The sequence below is a fragment of the Rutilus rutilus genome, assembly GCF_951802725.1.
Source record: "Rutilus rutilus genome assembly, chromosome: 21".
Lineage (NCBI taxonomy): Eukaryota > Metazoa > Chordata > Actinopteri > Cypriniformes > Leuciscidae > Rutilus > Rutilus rutilus.
This window is the reverse complement of record NC_140226.1, coordinates 11,341,243-11,364,865: the sequence shown is the minus strand read 5'-3', so window position 1 is coordinate 11,364,865 and position 23,623 is coordinate 11,341,243. Positions and strand designations below refer to the sequence as shown.

The following is a 23,623-nucleotide window of genomic DNA, read 5'->3' as shown; positions in this document are numbered from 1 at the left end:
CTATTAATGTATTCATATATTAAAAAGGTTTTGTAACGTACATGTAAACGTAGATACTAATAAACGTAAATAAAATAGTAAATTAAATAAAATTAAAAGAGTAAATGACATACATTTACATAGGCCTAATATAATTAATATATTGTATTATTATTAAAAGAAAGAAAGAAAGAAAGAAAGAAAGAAAGAAAGAAAGAAAGAAAGAAAGAAAGAAAGAAAGAAAGAAAGAAAGAAAGAAAGAAAGAAAGAAAGAAAGAAAGAATAACAATAATAATGTTGCGGTTTGTACTCGAACAGTTGAAGCTCCACCTCTCAGATCTCCTGCCTCACTGACGTCACACACACTCCGCCACATTCATACTCCACCCGCAGCAGCCATGATGGTGTGTGCTTTTCTCTCTCACTCCCTACACCTTTATCATTTACTCCTACAATCCTCCGATGCATCGAGTAATAACGAGCATCTGTCGTCTTTCTATTCCGATCGCTCGTTCTGATATTTCTGTGTCTCTCCACAGCAAGAAGGGCTGGACGATGGTCCCGATTTCCTCTCGGAAGAAGACAGGGGAGTAAGTTTTTTTCCTTTTCTCATTTCTATTCTCCCTCTGTTCTCCTGCTGTTTGTTGTGCGTGTTTGTAGTCGTGTAAAGGACGTGTGTATTACTGCTGGTGTCACTGTGGCCCAGAATGTGTGTGTCCTATATGAGTCCGTCCGTTCACTTCCTCCTGACAAACACAAACCCATGTATGCACAATGATTCTCTAGTCCGATGATAACAGCAGAAACTAGGGCAAGATCCACAAAACCACATCATGCCATTAACCATAAACTGATATCGCTGGTTAAATAAGCCTGATAAAGTTAAAGAATAATTGGTTAATGTGTTTGTTGAACAGCAGTTAGTCTCTGTCTCTGTCATCGTTTATTGGTTTGCTCTTGTGCAAATTCTCTGGTGAATATTACTTCGTAAAAATTGTTACTTTAGTCAAATAATGTGACATTCCTATTTGTATAAAACTGAAACATTGTTACTTTATAATTAGTGATGCACCGATATGAACATTTTGGCCGATACCGATAATTCTTTATATTTGAAAGCCGATAACCGATATATTGGCCTATAAATCTAAATCCAAATTTTTATATAACTTTTTAAAGCCTGATTACAAAAACAAAAGTCTCACCATAAAAATCATCCATGTCCCAAGCACACAATTATAATGTTCTCATTGTAATTTTATGTAGCCTATATGACAGCACATGATTTCAATCATATATCAAGCAATTCAAAACCATCATTGCGAACAGCTGAAGGAAATAATCCATTATTTATCGGCTTTTATATATCGTCCGATACCGATATGGTGGCCGATATGTAGTGCATCCCTTTTTATAATGTAACATTAAATGAAACAATGTTGCTCTATAATGTAACATCAAGTGTTACAATGTTATTCTGCAAAATAACTCTTAAGTGTAATGGTTTGGATGAAATTATTTTATTAAGATATGCCTTATATGCAGTACTTTGATATCATGCCACTGTGCATAGTACTAAAGGTGTTTGTATAAATACCCTGGTACTATCATAGTACATGTCATGAAAACCTGTGGGTTGCTGTATAATTAGAATTAAAATAATGTGTGAATTCTTCACAAACATCTACCAGAGTAACTAACCATAGTTTCTGCCAAAATACTATATTTATTACAGATATTGTTTCTGCAATAGAGATCTAATATTATAGTTGTACTGTCAAACCTAACATTTCAGTGCAATGCTGTTTTGTTTGAGGTTAAATATTTGTAGAATGTATATAGTAGTTGATGATTGTGGACATTTAAATGTATTTATTTTTTATAAGTGAAAGAAAATATTTTAGGTGCTGTAACTGGTAACAATTCCTTTGAAGTAACGGTTGTTAAGTGCAAATATTCTAGGTTTCTCGAGGAAAATGTTGGGTACTGTACGGTTATCCGGACCACACCTGACCACACGTGACCACAACCGCTCTTGGTTGGTCGTAACCCCAGTGACGGGTAGGTTTAGGGGCGGGGTTGGGTTGGGCTAGGTCATCACATGTGGTCCGGATAACCGTATAGTACCAAATGTTGTTTTAAATTGTTTTAGATTGAGCATTGCACTGCTGTCACTGCTCGACATGTCATTCTTCTATCTAAATGCAAGGATGTGTATTGTAACTGTTGACAGTTCTTGTGTACTATTCAAAAGCAGATAAGGCATGATTGTAATCGATTCCATCTCCTGTGGTCCTCAATGATTAATATGAAATACTGATACTGTTAGAGTTGCACTGTGTTTATTGATGACTTGTTTTAATAGCCCAGGGCAGTGAATGTGGATCTTCAAACCGACGCCACACTACAGGTGGACATCTCAGACGCTCTGAGTGAGAGAGACAAGGTCAAGTTCACCGTCCACACAAAGGTACACAGCATCAACGCATAAAAACAACAAGGATTGTGTTTGTGTTTTCAGCCCTGCCTCCAAAATCGACTTGCCATTTACTGCATTCATTCATTAAATGATGATTTATGTTTTTTTTTTTTTTCAGAGCACTCTACCTAATTTCAAGCAGAATGAATTTTCTGTGGTCAGACAGCATGAAGAATTCATCTGGCTCCACGACTCGTTCGTGGAAAACGAAGAATACGCAGGTTATATTGTAAGTACCTTTAAGTGTTTTGCATATTATAAAATATGTTTGATTAGTGTGATGTAACAGATAGGCCTAGCTGTTAGTTGCAGTCACAGGCCTGTAATTCTTTCATTTGCTTTCCACCGGACGCTTGTTTGAACTGTCTGCGTCATATTCTCTTTTAAACTCTACTACTTCATTATGTGTGTTTGAGAGCAAACGCCCCAGCTGCTCTTGCCAAGCCTGAAATCAGTGCTCGTCCTTTTATAGCCCTGGTGTACATAAAAGGATCTGTTGTCGCATGTCGAATGTCATTTTGTTGTAGTTCAGGTGCAAGAATAAATGGAAACGATCTTTGCCACAGTTTCCTATTTGGATTATATTGGTTGAAACTATTGTTAATGTAAAAGAGTTAGATATTTACTGGGATATTTGATGTGCTCTGCTAATTTTCCAGGTCCGTATTATGTGTGCCGTTCAAAAGTTTGTGGTCATTAAGGTTTAAAAATAATATTCAGCAAGGATTCATTAAATTGATAAATTATAATGGTACATTATTTCAATTAAAAACTGTTCTTTTAAACTTTTCATCAGAGTCTTAAAAAAACAAATGGTTTCCACACGGTAGCACAACATGATCATAAATGTTTTCGACATAATAATAAATGTTTCTTGAGCAGCAAATCAGCATATTAGAATGATTTCTGAAGGATCATGTGACACTGGAAACTGGTGTAATGATGCTGAAAATTCTGATTTGCATCACAGGAATAAATTACATATTAAAACTGATTAAAATAGAAACCGTTTATATAAATAACTAATATTACTGTAAAAAAAAATGTAAATGCTGCCTTGGTGAGCATAAGAGATTATGCTATAAAACAATCTTACCGACCTCAGACTTTTAAATGGTAAGTGTATGTTATTCAATGAAAAATCCAGTCATTAGAAATGGACAGGGCCTGCCGTTCCCTATTCTGAATTTTCATTGGCTTATTTTCTGCCTTATTTTAAGTACAAAAGGTCTGTCATTTTCTTGTCTGATTTAATGTAGTTTAATTTGGGATACTCCCGATAAATACTCAACAAAGGAAGAGTCATGTAACTGACTGCCATTAACAATATCATCAAAGCTGGCCTGAATTATTTATAGCACGTATCATTAGGAACAGAAGTGTGTGATTGCATTTTTCATTCAGTGACTGATGATGTAACGAATCCCAGAGTTTCATTACCAATGCTGAAACAGTTTTGGGAATCAAAATGCCTCTTGAATAGCTAACGGAAAGACTTTACCTGTAGATTCCGCCTGCTCCTCCGAGACCGGATTTCGATGCATCACGGGAGAAACTTCAGAAGCTGGGTGAAGGTGAAGGATCGATGACCAAGGAGGAGTTCACTAAGATGAAACAGGAACTGGAGGCGTGAGTTGATTTGTCTTCATATCGATTGTTACCATGTTGTTAGTTCACCCCAAAAATGAAAATTATCCCATAATTGACTCACCCTCAAACCATCCTATGTGTATATGAATTTCTTCTTTCAGCCGAACACAATCGGAGTTATATCAGAAAAATATCCTTATAATGGGAGTGAGTAGGGGGTGAGATTTTTTTGAGATTTATAACATCCGTACGTGAGTCGAGTTCCGGTGGAAGAGTGACCTCTGACCCGACGTAATGACGAACGCGGAAGCGCAGAGGATAGAGCAAAACAAAACACCGGTCATGAATTAGAAGTCTATGCCTACATCAGGGGTGCCCAATCCTGCTCCTGCCGATCGACTGTCCTGCACAGTTCATCTCCAACCCTAATCAAACACACGTGCCTTTAATTTTCAAATGATCCTGAAGACCTTAATTTGTTGCTTCAGGTGTGTTTGATTAGAGTTGGAGATGAACTGTGCAGGACAGTCGATCGGCAGGAGCAGGATTGGGCACCCCTGGCCTACATCCTATGTCATGCGTCGGGTCAGAGGTCACTCTTCCACCGGAACTCGACTTGCTTACCGCTGTTACAGGAAGCCAGTGATTTATAGTTTATGAAGTTATAAATATGGATATTTTTCTTGCAAAAAGGCATCGCTTCGCTTTAGAAGGCTTTTATTAACCCCTGGAGCCATATCGATTACTTTTATGATGGATGGATGTGCTTTTTTGGGCTCTCACCCCCCCCCCCCCATTCCCTCCCATTATAAAGCTTGGAAGAGCCAGGATATGTGTTATAGAAAGTCATATAAACCCAGGATGGCATTTTTTTTTGTTGAACTAACCCTTTAATAATAATAACAACAATATGATAATGTGTTGCAGTGAGTATCTGGCCATCTTCAAGAAGACCGTGGCAATGCATGAGGTCTTTCTGTGCCGTGTCGCTGCCCATCCCGTCCTGCGCAAAGACATGAACTTTCATGTTTTCTTAGAGTACAACCAAGATGTAAGTGTGACATTTCTGAACTCTGAAATTATTGGTCTAAAATGTTTGGAAACTTGTTTTAAAAAGTTTTATTGCAATTAAAATTGTTTTTAACTAATATTATTGACTACTGTTGCCTTTGGCTTGCTCAGTTGGGGATATTCTGGGGATATTTAATCTGATTTTATCAATCAATAAATTCCACTAGAAACAAACCTTGTTGTATTATTTTAATTTAATACTGTGAAGCTGCTTTGATACAATCTGTATTGTGAAAAGCGCTATACAAATATACTTGACTTGACTTGACTACTGTTGTGCAACTCTTGTTTTTTTTTTAGGTTCAGCAAAAAACTTGTATATATTAACGAAAGAATTAATGAATTAAAATGATTAAATGTTACTTTGAAATCTCATTTATTTTTCTCGTTTCATTTGAAACTTGATGCACACAAACCAAAAGATCAGATTATTCATAGCAAATGTGAAAACAGCTTCAGGTGAGGTTGTGCAAAGCAGTTTTGTAGGCAAAACAAACCCCATATAGAAAGTAGGCAAAACAAATATTTCTGAGCATTTTAATTATTCATTTGTCCTTCAATTTGCCTCTTGAAATTACAGCTGAGTGTACGAGGGAAAAACAAGAAGGAAAGGCTGGAGGATTTCTTCAAGAACGTGGTGAAGTCTGCAGACGGGGTTCTTGTGGCAGGAGTGAAGGTCAGTTCAGTCAGTGGACTTTTTCTCACGTCATGTGACTTTTATGTGACTCTGCTTTAGAAATTAGGGGGTGGAGAGGGAGGCCACGACGACAACCACCATTCTGAGAAATAATTTACTTAGGCGTGAGCTTCTTTGCGTTTAGCTGTGTGTTGAATGATGGTTTATGTCTCTCTGGTGAATGCTTCTCTAGTAGTGGAATGCACATTTACCAAAGTCTTCTTGGAAACATATAGTCAAAAATAGGATTGTCACGGTTCCCAAATTCCAGTAGTCAGTTCCAATACCAGTAAAGTTTCACGGTTCTCTTCTCAGTACCAATTTCGGTACAATAGCAAAAACTGTTGGAACTATTTTATTTAACTGTTTGAAAATAAAAAATAGTAAGAACATTTAATGAGTTTATTATTTATGATGATAATAATTATAAGTAAATAATACATGTAAACAGCATGTAGCCTTCAAATGTTTGTAAGTAAACATTGTTTTAAAAAGGTCAAATTTTAGGATATTTTAAAATGTAATTTATTCCTGTGACGAATATTCAGCATCATGACTCGTCTTCAGTATCACATGATCCTTCAGAAATCATTCTAATATGCTGATTTGCTGCTCAAGAGACATTTCATATTATGAACTTTAAAAACTACTTTGTAGAAATAATTCTTTTGATGAACAGAAAGTTCAAAAGAACAGCATTTAATTGAAATAGTAATCTTTTGTAACATTATAAATGCCTTACTGTCACTTTTGATCAATTTAATGCATCCTTGCATCTCTTTTAAAAAACGTGTTCATGTCACCAAGACAAGACAAACGTCATCATGTTTCATCCTAAAATAATTCTTTGTTAGATTCACCTCTTAGAATTGTCTTCTTTATTTATTTGTATATTACTATATTAATTGTATATTTCTATTTCATCACAGGACGTTGATGATTTCTTTGAACACGAGAAGACATTCCTATTAGAGTACCACAACCGTGTCAAAGACGCGTCTGCCAAATCTGATCGAATGATCAGGTCTCACAAAAGTAAGTTTCTCTTTTCATCACGCATTTATAGATGCTTGCGGCTCACATGACCGCGTAGAGTCAAGGATAAGGCAAGGTCAAAGTTCTCCAGTCACAGGAAGTGTGTGATATAGAGATAACAATGCCTTTGCCAATAGGCACTCAAAAAATCTGAGTGCTTTGCATCTCCCATGGTTCATTTGATAAAACATTTTTTAGACTAATAAAACCAGTTGCTGATTTTCATTTTCAAATCTATGATCTATGAATATCATAAGGTTTCCTTGTTTTACATTGTCTAGTTCTATTTGTGCACAACATTAATTTGCCTGCAGCTATGGACACTGGAAAGGTTGGTTTTCTTTGTTATGGAGTGTTAACAGGAAATTGAAGGAGGCATTTAGTGCTGTTTAGTGGGAAAACGTGTAATTTGTCAGGAAGCCAGCAAATGTCAGGTGACTCAGTTGGCCTTTTAAAGGGGTCATATAATGCCATTTTTGTACAAGCTAAAATGATTCTTTAGGGTCTAAATTAAAAGTTTGTAATATACTATCATTAAAAATTCTCATTAGTATTGTAAGAAAACACTCATTTTACCTGGTCAAAAACAGCTCTGTTTTCAGCACGCCGTTTTAGTACATGCGTCTTTAAATGATAATGAGCTTTGCTCACCCCGCCCCTCTGTTCTGTGCGTACACCGTAATAACCATAACGCATTGTTCATTATAAATGTGGGATTATGAATTATATTGAGTAGTTGGTATTTATCCTTTTTTCAGGAGCAGCTTCTTAGCAAAACCAGCTTTATACTGACCTCGTTTGTACAGCAGTCTGGTGTGTGAAATGATTCGCGCAAACATGAAAGCATTGACGTTGATCGTGGGGAATATTCCCTTCGAAAACAAACTCAGCCACTGCGTCTTCAGCGGTTCGGATTTAGGAACATCAAAATGACTGCTGTGTTCCTTATTACACCCAAGAACAGAACACCACAATCGCTTAGACGCCATTCTGCTCATAGACAGTGCTCCAGCGTATGTTTGACAGCTCGCTCACGAGCGAGGGCGGGTCTGTGTTGAAACGTTGCTGTCAATCAACAATCGTGGGAGGGGCGTCGTAAAATCGAACGACTTGATTTGAGATGGGGGAAAACATATAAGAAGATTAAAAAAAAAACACTGGATCGATTGTTATCATTTTATGATGGTTGTGTACAGGCACTGCCAACACACATTTCAGTACAATCAAAGTGCATGTACCATTATATGACCCCTTTAACACCAACAATGAATTCTCCCTGAGGAAAAGTGTCTGATGACATGCAATGTTTTGTCAAATGATCTGAATAATGTTAATCAACGTTTTTGTTTTAGAGATTTGAACGCAGCACTTTCTATTAATGCAGATTTATTCCGAAATGTGTTTTTGCCATTCACACCATTTTCTTGCATCGCGCGTCTTTCCAATTCCGAGCCGAATGTTTTGCTTTTCCTTGTGTGCCGTGAGTCTTATTGGCACAACACTGAAACACGATCTGGAAAAGCAGAATGCTGTGAAACCAGTGTTAAGTGCTGCAGCACTGAGTCAATGAATGTGTGAAAGACTGACAGCATTTCCTCATCCAGAGATCTGACAGGACGTGTGTTTCAGGTGCGGCGGATGATATCAACAGAATCGCCTCAACGCTGTACACCTTAGGAACACAAGACTCCACAGATCTGTGCAAGTACGACGTCCATTTCCCCATGTAGCTCCACAATTAACTGTTATAGCCTCTTTTTTTTTACTTGCTTTTTGTTTTGGTCCCTTCTAAACAGATTTTTCCTGAAAGTATCAGAGCTTTTTGAGAAAACACGGGTAAGCATTTCCAGTACTATAACATAATTTTAATATAGATGCACGATTAATCGTTAAAAGATTGTGATCTCGATTCAAACCCCCACGTGATTTCTTTCCTAAATGACAGCGATTCGCCTATTAAACGAGTCTATTTAACCTTTGACAAAATCACAGCGGAATATACAAATCTGCATTGGCGCTGCCTCTGACCCAGAAAGAGTATTTTTAACCACACTATCAATATTTCTATTGGGATTCACTGGGATAAGAGTTTATAGTTCGGATATAAACACTGATGTCTACGGTAGTTATCAAAATAGAGTAAATCACTTTGATAAATGACTGTTAAAAAATGGATTTGTCATTGAATCATTCATACAAGTGATAAGTTAAAAAAAGATGCTGATTCATCCAGTAATGATTAATGAAACAAGTGAAGTATTTATGAGTCATTGAATTATTCATTCAAACTGATTCTTTATAAATAATGAATCCAGATAAATTAAACATCTTTAAATACACTGCAGCAATTAACATTTTGTCGGAGCCTCTAGTAAATGACATGTTATTTTGTTCAGTTGTCTATTCAGAGTCGTGATCTCTATTTGAAACAAAAAAAATTTGATTCTCAATTTATCCAAAAAAGAGCAGCTCTGTATAGATGCATTTTTAATATATAGTGGCATACAATGTTTGCACCCTCCTTTAAACCTGTAAATATATATATTTTTAATCATAAACATTGACATAAATTGAATAAGAAATATTGGTAACTCCTTACAATATAATATATTGTTAATCTATCAATGAGAAATATTTGTTTATATTGCTCATGTCTTTGTTAAAGTTAGTTAATTAAAATACAATTATTAATTGTTTGTTCAGGTCAGTTCTAAGTGCATTGTGCATACCGTGATATTTTCTGAGACGATTATCATACCGATACAACCCTAATTGCAACTAATGCACTTCAATTGTTTACATGAAAAAATACTTTTTAAATATATTTTGCAAAAGTCTTGTAAGGGAAAGAAAAGTTAATTTGGTCATTTGGTGTCTTTCTAACCTCAGCAGTTTTTATTCAAAAATAAGGCAGAATTTGATGAATTCAACTTCTGTAAATTTGAATTCACAAGGGACTGTTAAGTCACACACTACTTCCCCTCACCTGTTTTCAAACTCTGTTTCCTGTGCAGAAAATTGAAGCACGCGTAGCGGCCGATGAGGATTTGAAACTCGCCGACTTGTTGAAGTACTACCTCCGAGAGTCGCAAGCCGCTAAGGTGAGACATGTGGTCTGCATGTTGAACTGACAGCTGCTCATTAGAGGTCGTTCCTACATTAGTGAGTGATCTGTTAATCTAGCCAAACCCTGGGATACAATGTAATTGAGCTACAACATTGATTTTGACTATTCATTTTACACCAAGCCAAAACAGTGGAACAGTGACCTCTTGGACCATAAGATTCAGTTGTGTACAGTATTGATTATTTGTTGCCCAGAATTAATCTTTTACTATTCCTAGTTATTGCTGGCTGAAACCATTTAAAAATGCTTTTAGATTATACAAGTTTCTTTAGTTGTAAACTGCATTATCTCCTCAACAGGACCTCCTGTACAGACGAGGAAGGGCATTAGTTGATTATGAGAATGCCAATAAAGCTCTGGACAAAGCCCGAGCTAAAAACAAGGACGTCCTCCAAGCAGAAACCACACAGCAAGTGTGCTGTCAGAAGTTTGAGAAAATCTCTGAATCTGCAAAACAAGGTACTTTTTATATATATATATATATATATATATATATATATATATATATATATATATATATATATATATATATATATATATATCCTTTAAACAGTGACTTCATTACAAAACCACTGGATGGTTTTACATAGTTTCCTAACCAGCTGCAGCATAATAAAAGCATCGCTTCCCTGTAAATCTTCCTTGTAAACCCGCACAGGAAATTAATGGGACTGTTAATTAAATCTCATTGGTCCAAAACCTGGCTCCACAGATCTGCACATTTTAAAGATCACTTCTGATTGTGTCAATTCACACTAATTGAGATTTGGAGTTGTTCTATTATCAAATTGCAACGGCTACAATCTAATTTAATATACAGGGGTTGGACAATGAAACTGAAATACCTGGTTTTAGACCACAATAATTTATTAGTATGGCGTAGGGCCTCCTTTTGTGGCCAAACAGCATCAATTCGTCTTGGGAATGACTGATAGAAGTCCTTCACAGTGGCCGGATGGATTTTGGAGCCATTCCTCTTCCAGAACAGCAGTCAGGTCACTGGGACTCTTTGACTCGCTCCTCCAAAACACCTCAAAGTGGCTCAGAAATATTAAGATCTGGGGTCTCATTTATAAAACTGTGCGTAGGAACCTTACTAAAAGTGTACGTGCGCCCGAAAGCCAAAAATGGCGTACGCAAAAAAATATTCAGACTTATAACAGGGTTCCCGCGGGGTCTTAAAAAGTCTTAAATTCTGAACTTTAAATATAAGGCCTTAAAACGTCTTAAAAACAGCCAGATTTTCATCCGCGGTCTTAAATTTCATTTAGTCAGGTCTTAAAAAAGATTTTACCCTCGTTCATTTCCAGAAACGATGGCCGCAGAAAGTTATTACAAAGTAGCAAAAAAGTATCAAAGTCGCTCGCCAAGAGGCAGTTCACATATCGCGTCTTTTTCACGCTCAAGTTCATTCAAATGTAGGCGCGCGGTAAGCGACGCGCTCGTTTTTTTCCAGGCGCAGCGACATGAAAAAAGACATGAAGGATGCGGGTGCACCCAAACACTACGGGTGTTTTTCTCTTCTCCGTAAATAAATCTTGTAACAGAGCTACAGCAAGTGTTTTTCGGTGGTGGAAATCCATTAGCCACTAAAACTTTTGTCATTGTGGAGAGCGCAGTGCATGGTTGCATAGCAACGACAGACGCCACGGGAAAATCGGACCGAATTTTACTATTAATAATAAAAGATAAGCTAAAGTGTATTGTAAATGTCAGTAAATCATTTTTTATAAAAATAATGAGTCAAAAAAGATAAATTAAAGTCTGAAATATGTGAGGTTTATCTTTTTATAAAAACCTTTTTTGTCAACTTTATTTGAACTTGTACATGTTAGTATATAACATGTTGCAAGACACTTTTAAAATCTGGCTATCATTTTTAATCGTATTATTTTAATGTTTATGTTAGTGTGTATTGATGCTTATTTTATTTGTTATTTGCTATTTTTCGACATAAAACTTGGTGAATTGATTTCATTGTGTAGTATTAGTACTTTTTGAACAGGATTCTGTGATAACAGTGGTAATTTTTGGCACTATAATAATTAAATGAAATGTTCATGCCATTTCATCTCTAGTTATGATCAACTATGATCAACTAAAATCAACTAATTATGTGTTTTTTACAGTAGGCCTATAATATGCAAAGTACAATTTTCTATAAAAAAATGATATCTGATTCTGTTCTTTTCTCTGACACGCGTTGTTGGGTCTGGAAGGTTACTAATGTGATTGCTTTATCTGTAAATTAAGTTAATGCTTTTTCAATTACTGAATTCATTGAAATAAAATGAATTCTTTGATTTGAATATTTTTTTGGCCTTAAATTTGTAGGTCTTAAATTTCAATCTTTATGGTCTTATAATGTCTTAAAAAGGTCTTAAATTTGACTAACTGAAACCTGCAGGAACCCTGTATAAAACCGTGCGTACGCCAGACCCTGCGCAGAATTCACTTTATAAATCCCAGTCAGCGGAAGATTGTGCGCACATGCGTCTCCACCCGAAATAACCATATATGGAGTTTACAACGCCTAGTTTTACTATGCAGATCCTCATCTACATATCATTTGCATATGATTATTCATCCACGTGATAACTTAAAAGTTATCACGTGGATGAATAATCATATGCAAATGATATAAACGGTACAAGAAACATTACATTAATACAAATCAAGTAGTTGTCTATCCTTGCCTTGTTTTTGAATAGCCTACATAAATCAAATAGTGTAAAATACATTTCAGGGAAAGTTTTTCTCAATCTTTTCCACTTGCCGAATTGTATTTTTAATTGATTTATATTTTTAATGGAAACAGATAGGCCTTGGGCATTATTTGCACGAAACTATTTTCTCAGACAATCTGGTATTATCATGATAAGCAATTATCTCTGTGGTTAAAACATTAAAGCACGCCACAGGAAAAGTGTTCAAAAACAATCGCATCCACAACAAATATTTCTAATGATTGAATTTAAAAAAAATGTTGTAACTTCAGTAATGATTTCATGTTTAAGTGTTTAACTCCATTAATTTGAATGGCATATTTAATATAAATGTTTATATCAGAAGTATTTTATTTATTTAAACTGTTATTTGCATCAGTTTCACAAAACGGCTCAACACGCTCGCTGCCGCGGACATTTAAGAAGGAATGGATATTTGCTTCAAGTGACAGGCTTGGTGATTGAAATTGTATTTGTATAATCTTTCTGTATATGTTTAATTTTCTTTAGATTTTCTGTATAAAAGTGACCAAAAATACATTTAACTCCAGCTCACCATCGGTGTCGCCAAAGTGCTCCATCTCCAAAACGTTCGTACGCATGGGTCAGAGTTTGCGTGCAGGTTCGCAAATTTTCCCGTCAAGTTTTTCTTTATAAATCCCACCTTTTGCGCAGGAACTGGCGTACGCATGTTTTCAGCCCCGTTTTGTGCGTACGCAAGCTTTATAAATGAGGCCCCTGGTGACTGTGCAGGTCATGGGAGATGTTCAACTTCACTGTCATGTTCATCAAACCATTCTGTCACAAGTCTTGCTGTGTGTATTGGTGCATTATCACAGGGATGCACAGCACCCCCTTCAGAGTACAATGTTTGAACCATTAGGTGCACATGGTCCTCCAGAATGGTTCGTTAAGCACAGTAGGGAATGTCATGATATTGCAGCCCAAACCATCACTGATCCTGTGCTTCACTCTGGGCAGCAACAGTCCGAGTGTTAAACCTCTTTGTGCTTCTCCACACTGTAACTCCCACTGATCTGGGAAAGACAGTGAAGGTGGACTCATCAGAGAACAGAACGTTTCACATTGTCAACAGCCCAAGATTTGCACTGTTTGCACCATTGAAACCAACATTTGGCATTAGCACAATTGAGCAAAGGTTTGGCTATAGCAGCCCAACCATGAATATTGACTCTGTGGAGTATCCAGAACCTGGATATCCCTTTCAGACAGCTTCCTCTTGCGTCAAAGGCCTCCAACACTATTGGCCAGTGTTTCAGTTTCATTGTCCAGCCCCTGTATTTGCAATGCGTATTTCAGAGTGAAGTGTGGAGCTGTTCATTTACACGCGTGCAGCTCATGATCTGGTGCTTTCAGAGTCTCAGAGCACTTATAAAGTGGCTGTTGTCAACAAGAGAAGCTTTAAAGTTGAAGTAAATAAACTGTAAGTAACAACAGATCTTTTCTTGTGTATTGTGGCATTCATCTGAGTGAAACGGATTACCACAAAGAATAAGTCTTGGTTGCATGAATGGGTTGTTGATCGGATTTTGAAATGTAGACGTTGCACTCAAAAGTGAAGGCTGATGAACGTGAGCTTGCAGGATTGGGGCTTAAACTGTTTTGATTAAACATTATAAAAGCGTGGATGAATTGCTCACAATAAGACCTATAATATGCATTTAGATGGGTTGAATTTTATCTCATGCTGACTTTATGAGCTCCCTGCTGTTTTCCACCAAAATACAAGACAAAATGTGGGCCAAATTTTTTTATTTTGGATAGAGAAATTTGTTTTGACGTTGTGGAAATGTGGCAAACTGCTATTAACCTAAGATTGCTCCAAGGAGATTTTTCTATTAAGACTGCTCACTGCTGGAAGTAACTTAATAAAAGCATCTGCTAATTGGCTATTTGCTTACTAAATATTAATGCTCGTTGTCCTATGCTTGTTTTCCATTTAGAACTGATAGATTTCAAGACACGGCGAGTAGCAGCATTCAGAAAGAACTTGGTGGAACTGGCCGAGCTGGAACTCAAACATGCCAAGGTTTCCATTTGCTTTATACTGTGACGCATCAATGATTTCAGATCCATGGATAATTTATTGATGATATGCCCTGATCTCTCTCCAGGGGAATCTACAGTTGCTGCAGAGCTGTTTGGGGGTCCTGAAAGGGGACACTTAGGTCCTTGAACCAGGTTCTCCAAGGGCTTTCCCTGCTTTGGTCTCGTCTTCATTCGGAAGATGGAGGAGAGAACATACCTGGGGTCAGTTTGTCTAAAGAGACGTCTGTACTTACCACTACCAGAGACACCATACTCCCTCCACAACCCCCCCCTAAAAGTGAAGCAGTCCACTGTGGAAGATCAACCGGTCCACACAGCACAAGATATACGACTTCATTTAATCACGCATTTTTAACTTTTGATTGTTAATTGTTTTTCACTATTTCACTCTCGTTTTCTGTAATTTTTGTCCAGTTTGTTTTTCTTGTTTCGTTTCGCTTGTTTTTGTTTTTCCTGTTGTAATCTCTAAAGTTAGTTTTGGTGATCTGTGTGTGGATGCTGCTCAGATATCTTGTTCAAGTTGAGCTGATTGTTATTACAATTAAAGTGTATGGTCACTCAAAGCCTTGTACATGTGTACGTTTTCATCGTATAGCTATGGATCATCGTAATCAGACTAATTTTGTCATTTTTCATTCCTAACAAATAATGCTTCAGTATGTTTGCCTTAAAATGTAGATTAATATGATATTGTAAAAAAAAAAAAAAAAAAAAATCATACATGGATGCATTTTTTTTTCTCCCGATTTTTTTTTTTTTAAGTGCACTGTATATGAATGTTGTTTTCTTATTCACAATATGTGACCAAAGCTTCCGTTTATTCAGATGGAGGAATGCTGACATAAACGAAAATGAAAAATGATAAAATGACCATGAAAAAAACAAAAAATAAATGATGCTGTTTACTTTAAGTGAGTTTTTTTTTTTTTTTTTTTTTTGGAACAGAAAACTGATGGTCTAAATTAACTAGGTGGAAATAAAGGCTGTTTTCGCTTTTTGATCATATACAATGGTATTATTAAATACAATCCAGCTGCCACTTACACATCCTTAGTGTGGGAGAACTTTAAATAGCCTATAATTACTAGATTTATGGCCCTAATAATGGTAATCTGATATATTTAAATAATTAAAATAGATATCTGTATAGTTTAACGGCTTTTATTTTGACAGCTTTATTTTGAAAGTCAAACGTGTGACCCGGAAATCGTTTATTACTGGCTTTCCTGTGTGTGAAGTGTATGTAAAGTCAAATGAGTAAAGCAAAAACACGTTTTATTTGCGCTGATTTTTTACTCGGGGAAAAAATGAATCGAAAAGATGATTATGAGTCATATGAGATTGAAGAGCCAAGTGACGAGGAAGGAGCCCTAAGCAGGTACGTAACAGAACACGTTCATTTAAATATCTCGTATGTGTACACATGTAAACAAACAAATGTGAACATCTTCAACGCTCCATGAAGTGCTGTTGATAGATAGAGATCAGACTGAGAGACAGATCAGTGTTTTCTGCTTGTTCTCAGTTCTGAGGATGAGCTGGATATTCTTCTCAACGGGACTCCGGATCAGAAGAAGAAGCTGATCAGAGAGTATCTGACGGGGGAGAGCGAGTCCTCCAGTGGAGATGAGTTTGAGAAGGAGATGGAGGCAGAGCTCAGCAGCACCATGAAGAGCCTGGAGGGCAGCTGGACAGCATCTGCAACTCAAGGTGTCACAAACACGCATGCATTTGGCTCTTTAAATATAACAATTAGCCTACTACAGTAAATAACCTCAAATAAATTTTGATTTAATATTTAAGTTGCAGGTCAAACATCTGGGACCAGTGACAACACTTCCACAGCAAACAAACAACCGATCCAGCAGTATGACAGCATTTACTTTGACTCAGACTCGGATGATGATGACACAGCTGGTAATTATTCAGAAAGCAAAAAGAATAGCATAATTACAAAATAATATTTTCCTCTTCCTCTTAAAATAAATGTTTCATTCCAGACGTTTTCATAAACAGTCACTATCAAAGTTTCTAGTTTTTTTTTCTTTCATTTCTTTTGTTGCATAAAACAAAGGACGTTCACAAAATTTTATGAAAACAATTCAACAAATTCATCAGTAAACTATTATAGAAAGTTTATCAATACACATTTGAGTGATTCTGAGAACATAAAGTTAATGTAAAATGGAGAGGAAAAAAAATCGTATTGTTTTTGAACATTCATGTACAAAACTCTTCGACCCCCAATACCCCTCACGTTTTGTGCATAATCTTTTATTCTTTATAACCAATATATGCTTGCCAGTAAGTGCCTAGATGCTTCTGTCACCTCTCTACTAATCTTGGCCCATTCCTCGCTTGAAAAAGCTTTCAGATCACTAATAATCTTTGGTTTTCACGTTACCACTGCTCTCTTCAAATTCCACCAAATATTTTCAATGAGATTTAAATCTGAAGACAGCACAGGCCACTCAAGAACATATGACTGATCCCTGATCCAAGCTTCAGTGGATTTGGATGTATACTTTGGGATGGCTGTCCTGCAGAAAAATCCATTGATCCTCAAGCTTTAGTGTCTGCATCACCATCTTTGATACTTCAAAGATTTAGTGATGCCCTTCGTACAGTCAAGATTTCCTTTATCCTGCAACAGCAAAGCTCCCCCATAACAACCTTGCGTTTGGCAGTCTTCTGCTTCAGAAGCTTTGCCATTTTTTTTGCACCAGACATACCGCTTATCCATTGGTCCAGAAAGTTCCAGTTTGGTCACATCACTCCATAAAATATTCTTCCAGACCTCCACAGATCTACCCAAATTAATTTGAGCATATTCAAGTCGGCCTTTTATGTTCTTCTTGGTCAAGAATTGCACACGGCAAGATGTCCCAACATGAAGGCCAAGCTTGTCTAGTACTTGCGTTTTCCTCCTTTTATCAGGTCATCTCGCAAGTCTTTTTGAGGGTTTTTATCAGTTGCTCTGATCAAACATTTTATTCCCCTCAATAATAAACGTATGAATAAGGCTGCCAGCTGTGTCTTTAGGAACTTTTAGGGTTTTGGAAATCTTCTTGTAGCCATAGACTTTCTAACGTAAAAAAAACCCAATTTGTTCTCTATAGATTTTATGAGAGCTCTTTTGACTTGGCCATATTTGCTACTCAACTTTAGTACATGCATGGGCTAAATGTATGTATGTGTAACAACACAAGATAATTCCGTTTTGTTATAGCGCTTCCAAAGGCCTAATTGTGTTTTAACACAATACTGAACCATACCATACAAATAAAGTGACTTAAAAACAACAGCATTGAATAGGGGTTGAATAATTATGACATAGCTGTATTACAAAAAAATCCTATAACTCAAAAGCATTTCATTTTATATTGGGGCGGGGGATTCAATTTATGCTTTTATGGTTTATGCTGCTTGGATTTATTTAATAAAGGTAAAAAAAAAAGAACCAGTTGTTAATCTGGAATATGGTCTCCTGTATCAGGGAGCTCTCAGGGTCTGAGGAGGAAGCAGCGCTCTGTACTCACAAATGACGAGCTGTTATACGACCCAGATGAGGATGATCGGGACCAGGCTTGGGTGGATGCAAAAAGAAAATCGTGAGTTCTACTCGCTAAAAAATTATGACAAATGGTTGTGATGTTTAGAGCTTATTTGCATTTTTGATACAGATACAGATATCAGAGACGGTTACCCCCGTCAGCAAACAGAAAAAACAAAGCCCAGGCTCTTCCAAGCAGTGACGCCGTCCTCAACTGTCCCGCCTGTATGACCACCCTGTGTCTGGACTGTCAGAGGTACGGCCTCTTTGATTTCATATTGCACTGCGAAGATTATTTCACAACTATCACAGAAAATGAAATACTTTTCAACCCGCAGGCATGAGAAATATCGGACACAGTACAGAGCAATGTTTGTGATGAACTGCACTGTGGACAAAGAGGAAGTGCTGCGCTATAAAACCACCAATAATAGAAAGCAGAAGCGGCACAAGAAGAAAGCTCGTCAGGAGTCCACGTCCGCACCAGCAGAGGCTGAGATGGAGTCCGACTCTGGTCTGACTGACGCACGTTTGGCAGGAATGGATGAAGAAGAGATGTATCACCCGGTCAAGTGCACAGAATGCTCCACTGAAGTGGCTGTGTATGATAAAGATGAGGTGTACCATTTCTTTAACATCCTAGCAAGTTACTGCTAAGGACATTTACTGGACTGGATATCCCAAACCACAGGTTTTGCTTGGTTTGATGTAGTGCATCACCTGGCAACTTCACTGTAAAGTGATTCTAATGAAAGATATAAAGGTTTTTGTGCGGGTAAAGAATGTGGTTAGACGTGGTTTTATTTATAGGGTTTTTATTTGATTTATATGCTGTAAAATTTCAACACTTCATGTAAATTGCATTTCAAATTTCCATAAAAGTTGTTCTATTCCTCCCTTTTATTAAATTTTTATACTCAATAGAGAGCATGGGATTCAAATTAAACATAAGTTAAACACATGACTTGAACATGTTTTTAATTTTATTAGACTGTTGAAGAATCATTTAGGTAAGCATTTAATTTTTTTCCTCTTGATTTATATGAAAATTAAATGCTGTTAATTTTATTTTAAGGTGACAGTTACATTGTACATACTCAAATAAGTACTGAGTAATATTAATTAATTACATGCACTTACTATAGGGTTTTGTTTAGGGTTAGTTACTTTTAATTGTGAATAATTTACTGTTATTACTATAGTAAGTACATGTAGTAACGTCTAACTATCTCACCTTGAAATAAAGTGTTATCTTATATTCCTAAAAAAAAATATGACTGCATCTTTGAGGTATGCAGATTTTTATTTTATTTTAAGAATCACGGGTGTGCGTCATCGCTCAATTTTATGTACTTGTGGGGACTTTTATTGTGTTACTGTCAGGATTTTTTTCAGCACACGACTTTTATTTTGTTACGATCTGTACCGGAAAGGAGCAGTGGGACCATTGAAAGAAACATGGCGTTAGGAGATGCCTGGAAACAATTATCGTGGTTTTATTACCAATATTTGCTTGTAACAGCTCTGTATATGTTGGAGCCTTGGGAGAGAACTGTCTTCAGTATCCTTTTTTCATAAAATACAGAGTTTTATATGTGTAAGGGACAATATATATGGAGAGTTCTTCCACGCAAGGTATCAGATTGTTTCCTTACTCAGGTGTGTCCGTAAGATTTACTAATACGTTCAGGTAAAGACAATTTTTTATTATTATAAAAATATTTTATGTATTTTCATTACCGACCAACATTGACTACAATTAAATTCATCTGACTTCTCAAACCTTCTAGAAGAAGTTGTGAATTGAAGAAGTCATGTAACATAACGTTAGTTCTTGTGGGTGTGACGTCGTTTAAAATGAAAATAACCGACCTAACACGACCTGATTTTCAGGTCCCTCAGAGGAAGAACATGAACTTTTGACTGTAACTAGTTTCACTTGCCACACCTTTTCGGTAATGAGAAATGTTTTCATGTGGTCGCGTGAGGAATGTCAGCTGACACTTATAGAGCGGCGTGTTAGTGTTTTGTTTGAACATCGCAAATATTTCTTGCAATATAGTAAGAAATTTCAGCATCATTAGCACAACTGTTTCCAACATTGATAATAACTGAGTATCAAGTCAGCATATTAGAATGATTTCTGGGTAATGATGCTGAAAATACAGCGTTGACATCACAGAGATAAATTACATTTTAAAGTATATTAATATAGAAAACCATTTTTTTTTAATTAAAATAATATTTCACAATATGACTGTTTTTTCTGTAATTTATGACCAAGTAAATCTTTGATGTTGATGAGCATAAGAGTCTTCTTTCAAAAACATTAAAATGTTTCCAAACTTATGACTGGTACTGTATATTATAAGATCGTTACAACATTTTTTTTTCTTATTTTCTTTTTACTGTATTTGAATTTAAAGCCAGTAAATAATTCATGTTTAACACATACAGTATTTATAATAACAATAAATAAATTTTTATTTGTAGGTCATAGTAGTATATCATTTAATTAATTATATTTTAATTATAAAATATAATTCCATTAAATGGTCAATTACTTGTCAAAAAGTTACTTGTCAATTACTTGTCAATAATTGCCTACAACATTCTAAAATCTGCCAGTTTAATGCGACATGTAAGCTATGTATAATTTCTTTTGCAACGACTCTATTATTTTTCCAGTCATAGACCAGCGCTCAAGCACTGACTAGAATCAGCATTCACGTGCTCAAAAATGTGTTTCGCCCTGACAACAATCCGGTGGTGGCTAGAATCAAACAGCGAAGGAATGGAAAGTTGACAAGCCATTAAAAAAGTATTGACTTAAGAACCACTTATATATTTTCAAATATTTTCAATAAATCATGTTCGCATTCACTCCGGCGACGAATTTTAAAATTAATTAAACTAAATTCTATTTATATACTTTTACATGTTTAGGCATTAACTAATGCCAATGCCCAATGCCAAAATGTTTTCTTTGTTCACAAAGTAATTTACTGGTCAGGCATTATTGTTAACTCGCTAGACTGTAGAGAAAATGACATTTTGGTAATGTATTAATTCCGCCATCACATCTGAGCGCGAAACGCTGCTTGGATAGTTTCAAGATAGTTAAAAATAATAACACAATTTAATTGTTCATATGTGTTTATTCTTGTTTTATTTATTTTTTTGCCACTGCATGTGAGGTACCTGGATAATGGATAGGGGGTGCTGTGGGTGTGTGTAGTTAGGGAAAATAGTGCTAAATCAGTCATGTTTTCCTTCTGCAAAAATAGTTTCCTTAATAAGAATACCAGATTCTCTCCTGATCACAGTGGCAGCGATGGCCGTCTACACTGGTTATGTGTTCATGCCCCAGCACATAATGGCGATATTACACTATTTTGAAGTGGTCCAATGACGTCATCCTCCATACTCATCAGGTTGCCCGTGACCTCCCTGGGATAAACCAAACGACCTGCTCTTGAACTGTTCACCACCATGTGATGATGTCTGTTAATACTTCAAACAAGGACACTTGTGTATGTTGAAGGAGACCAATGCTGAGGAGTGTGATAAAAGCATGTGTAATTATGTGTGTGGCTGTGTAGCCTCATATAAGAGCACAGTCTGCTACTGCAACAGCACACTGCCCTGTCTATAAATGTACCCTTTTATATATAGTGATTTTTTTTGTTTTGTTTTTTAAATAATGCTTTAGTTTTGTTTCATGACAGTGGTTTATTCAGATGATGACTATTTTTTTCATATAAATGTGTATATTTAATTGTATACATATAAAGTTTTAGAGAGATTTATTTTGGCTGACCTTAAATGTTTTAGTTTGCCATAGTTGACTGATGAATTATTGATACTGTCACCACTGGAAAATCTATTTTTTTTAAGTCATGTGATAACTCATTACCTGCACTGATGTATGATATCATCATTGTTGACTCTTAGGTTATAAACTGAAGGGGGGAAATGCTTAAATAAACCCTTTCTATAATTGACTTTGAACATTTATTCAGCATGTTTCAGATTTAGATGAAGTATCACTTTGTGAAGAATTTTAAGAAAAAGTAATTTTTCTTTTCAATTTGGATGTTAAGTTTTTTTCCTCTGTTATCCAAAGTTTTGATGCCTTTGACTGTAAATTTGTATGTATTTTAACAGTAGGTAAACATTAACATGAATAACAAATGCTAATGCTGTCACTGGCAGTGAGGTCAGTAGTTATGAAATAGAAACTGTATTAAAAGATTGAATCTTTAAGATATTTATAAGTGAACATTATTTTAAGCGTTCCTTACTCAAGCTGATCAACATAGTTCTCTTACGAGAGGTTCTCTTGTATTGCTTAAGTTGCTTACGCTACGGGTAAAGTCATCTTTTCTCGAGATATGAAGCCAAAAAATTATCCTTAATTTTGTAATTGTATTCAACGCAGTGCGGCAGCCAGCAGACCATAGCAGGCTGTATAAGCGTGCTCATTGGCTGTCCTGCGGCAACTGCAGCAGCCTACCACTGAGCCCTGCGTGACGTCACGCCCAATCAGCTGCGTCACAGCCCGCCAGAATGGGTGTGGCTAGGCGTATATAAGGAAGGGCTCAACAGGCTGAACTCTGATTTTCATCTCTTCAGTGAAGCTCTACGGCTGGACGTAGACGGCTGGATCTTGAGAAGCCACAGCCATCGAATCAAGCGACCAGCAAGCTTAGGAAAGCGACTGAGTAACCCGGCTGTCTTCGCCTCCTTCAGCCATCCGTGCCTGCCGCGCTATCCGGCGACAGTATCCTTTCTCTCTCTGTGTGTGTTCGCTGCTGCGACACACACTTACTATCTAAAAGAGCGCGAGGCGTTTTTCTCAAAATGCCTCGCTCTTCCTGTGGCTCGTGCCGAGCCCTTCTCAGCACTGGAGACCGCCATTTGATCTGCGCTCTCTGTCTGGGCTGTGAACATGCAGCCATCGCTCTCTCTTCGGGCGGCTGCGCCGAATGCGAAGGACTTTCAATGTCGACCTTGCGGGCTCGACTTGAAGTGTTCGACGCCGAAGCTGTCACTCCGCCTGTCTCTGCTGGGCCGCGCAGAAAGAAGCGCTGCTCCCAGAGGCCACCGGAGACCGATGTCGAAAAGCTCGCCGGAACCTCTCCCTCGAGCTTCTCTCTCTCCTTCTCCGACCCCCCTCCCGGACGCGCAGCCGCCGGCTCCCGCCCGCGCCGCCGCTGCCTCGGGATGAAGCGGATGAAGACGCGCCGCTGACAGCTGCTCTATCCTGGCCTCTGACAGCGAGGAACGGTCCGGTTCTCACCACTCTGCCTCCTCA

The 23,623-nt window shown here is 37.0% G+C and overlaps 3 protein-coding genes across 4 annotated transcripts; all 3 read left to right on the top strand.

Moving 5' to 3' along the window:
- The first annotated feature begins 320 nt into the window (after positions 1-320).
- snx6 (sorting nexin 6) lies at positions 321-15,664 on the top strand. Its single transcript, XM_084393458.1, has 14 exons — positions 321-383; positions 519-569; positions 2,345-2,449; positions 2,577-2,687; positions 3,966-4,087; positions 4,976-5,099; positions 5,700-5,795; positions 6,725-6,830; positions 8,460-8,535; positions 8,627-8,666; positions 9,845-9,931; positions 10,257-10,416; positions 14,648-14,733; positions 14,819-15,664. The coding sequence occupies exons 1-14, from the start codon at positions 378-380 to the stop codon at positions 14,870-14,872; spliced, it is 1,224 nt and encodes a 407-aa protein (XP_084249584.1). The 5' UTR covers positions 321-377; the 3' UTR covers positions 14,873-15,664.
- A 284-nt stretch (positions 15,665-15,948) lies between these two features.
- eapp (e2f-associated phosphoprotein) lies at positions 15,949-19,267 on the top strand. Of its 2 annotated transcripts, none has more exons than XM_084393457.1 (6): positions 15,949-16,131; positions 16,279-16,463; positions 16,563-16,670; positions 18,250-18,364; positions 18,437-18,562; positions 18,645-19,267. In XM_084393457.1, the coding sequence occupies exons 1-6, from the start codon at positions 16,007-16,009 to the stop codon at positions 18,961-18,963; spliced, it is 978 nt and encodes a 325-aa protein (XP_084249583.1). In that variant the 5' UTR covers positions 15,949-16,006; the 3' UTR covers positions 18,964-19,267. The 2 variants fall into 2 exon arrangements, with proteins under 2 accessions (XP_084249583.1, XP_084249582.1); XM_084393456.1 differs by having other exon boundaries at positions 15,951-16,131; positions 16,557-16,670.
- Positions 19,268-19,638: 371 nt separating this feature from the next.
- Positions 19,639-22,310, top strand: sptssa (serine palmitoyltransferase, small subunit A). The gene is made up of 2 exons (XM_084393459.1): positions 19,639-19,867; positions 21,615-22,310. Exons 1-2 carry the CDS (start codon positions 19,654-19,656, stop codon positions 21,716-21,718), a joined length of 318 nt encoding a protein of 105 aa, XP_084249585.1. The 5' UTR covers positions 19,639-19,653; the 3' UTR covers positions 21,719-22,310.
- Positions 22,311-23,623: the final 1,313 nt, after the last annotated feature.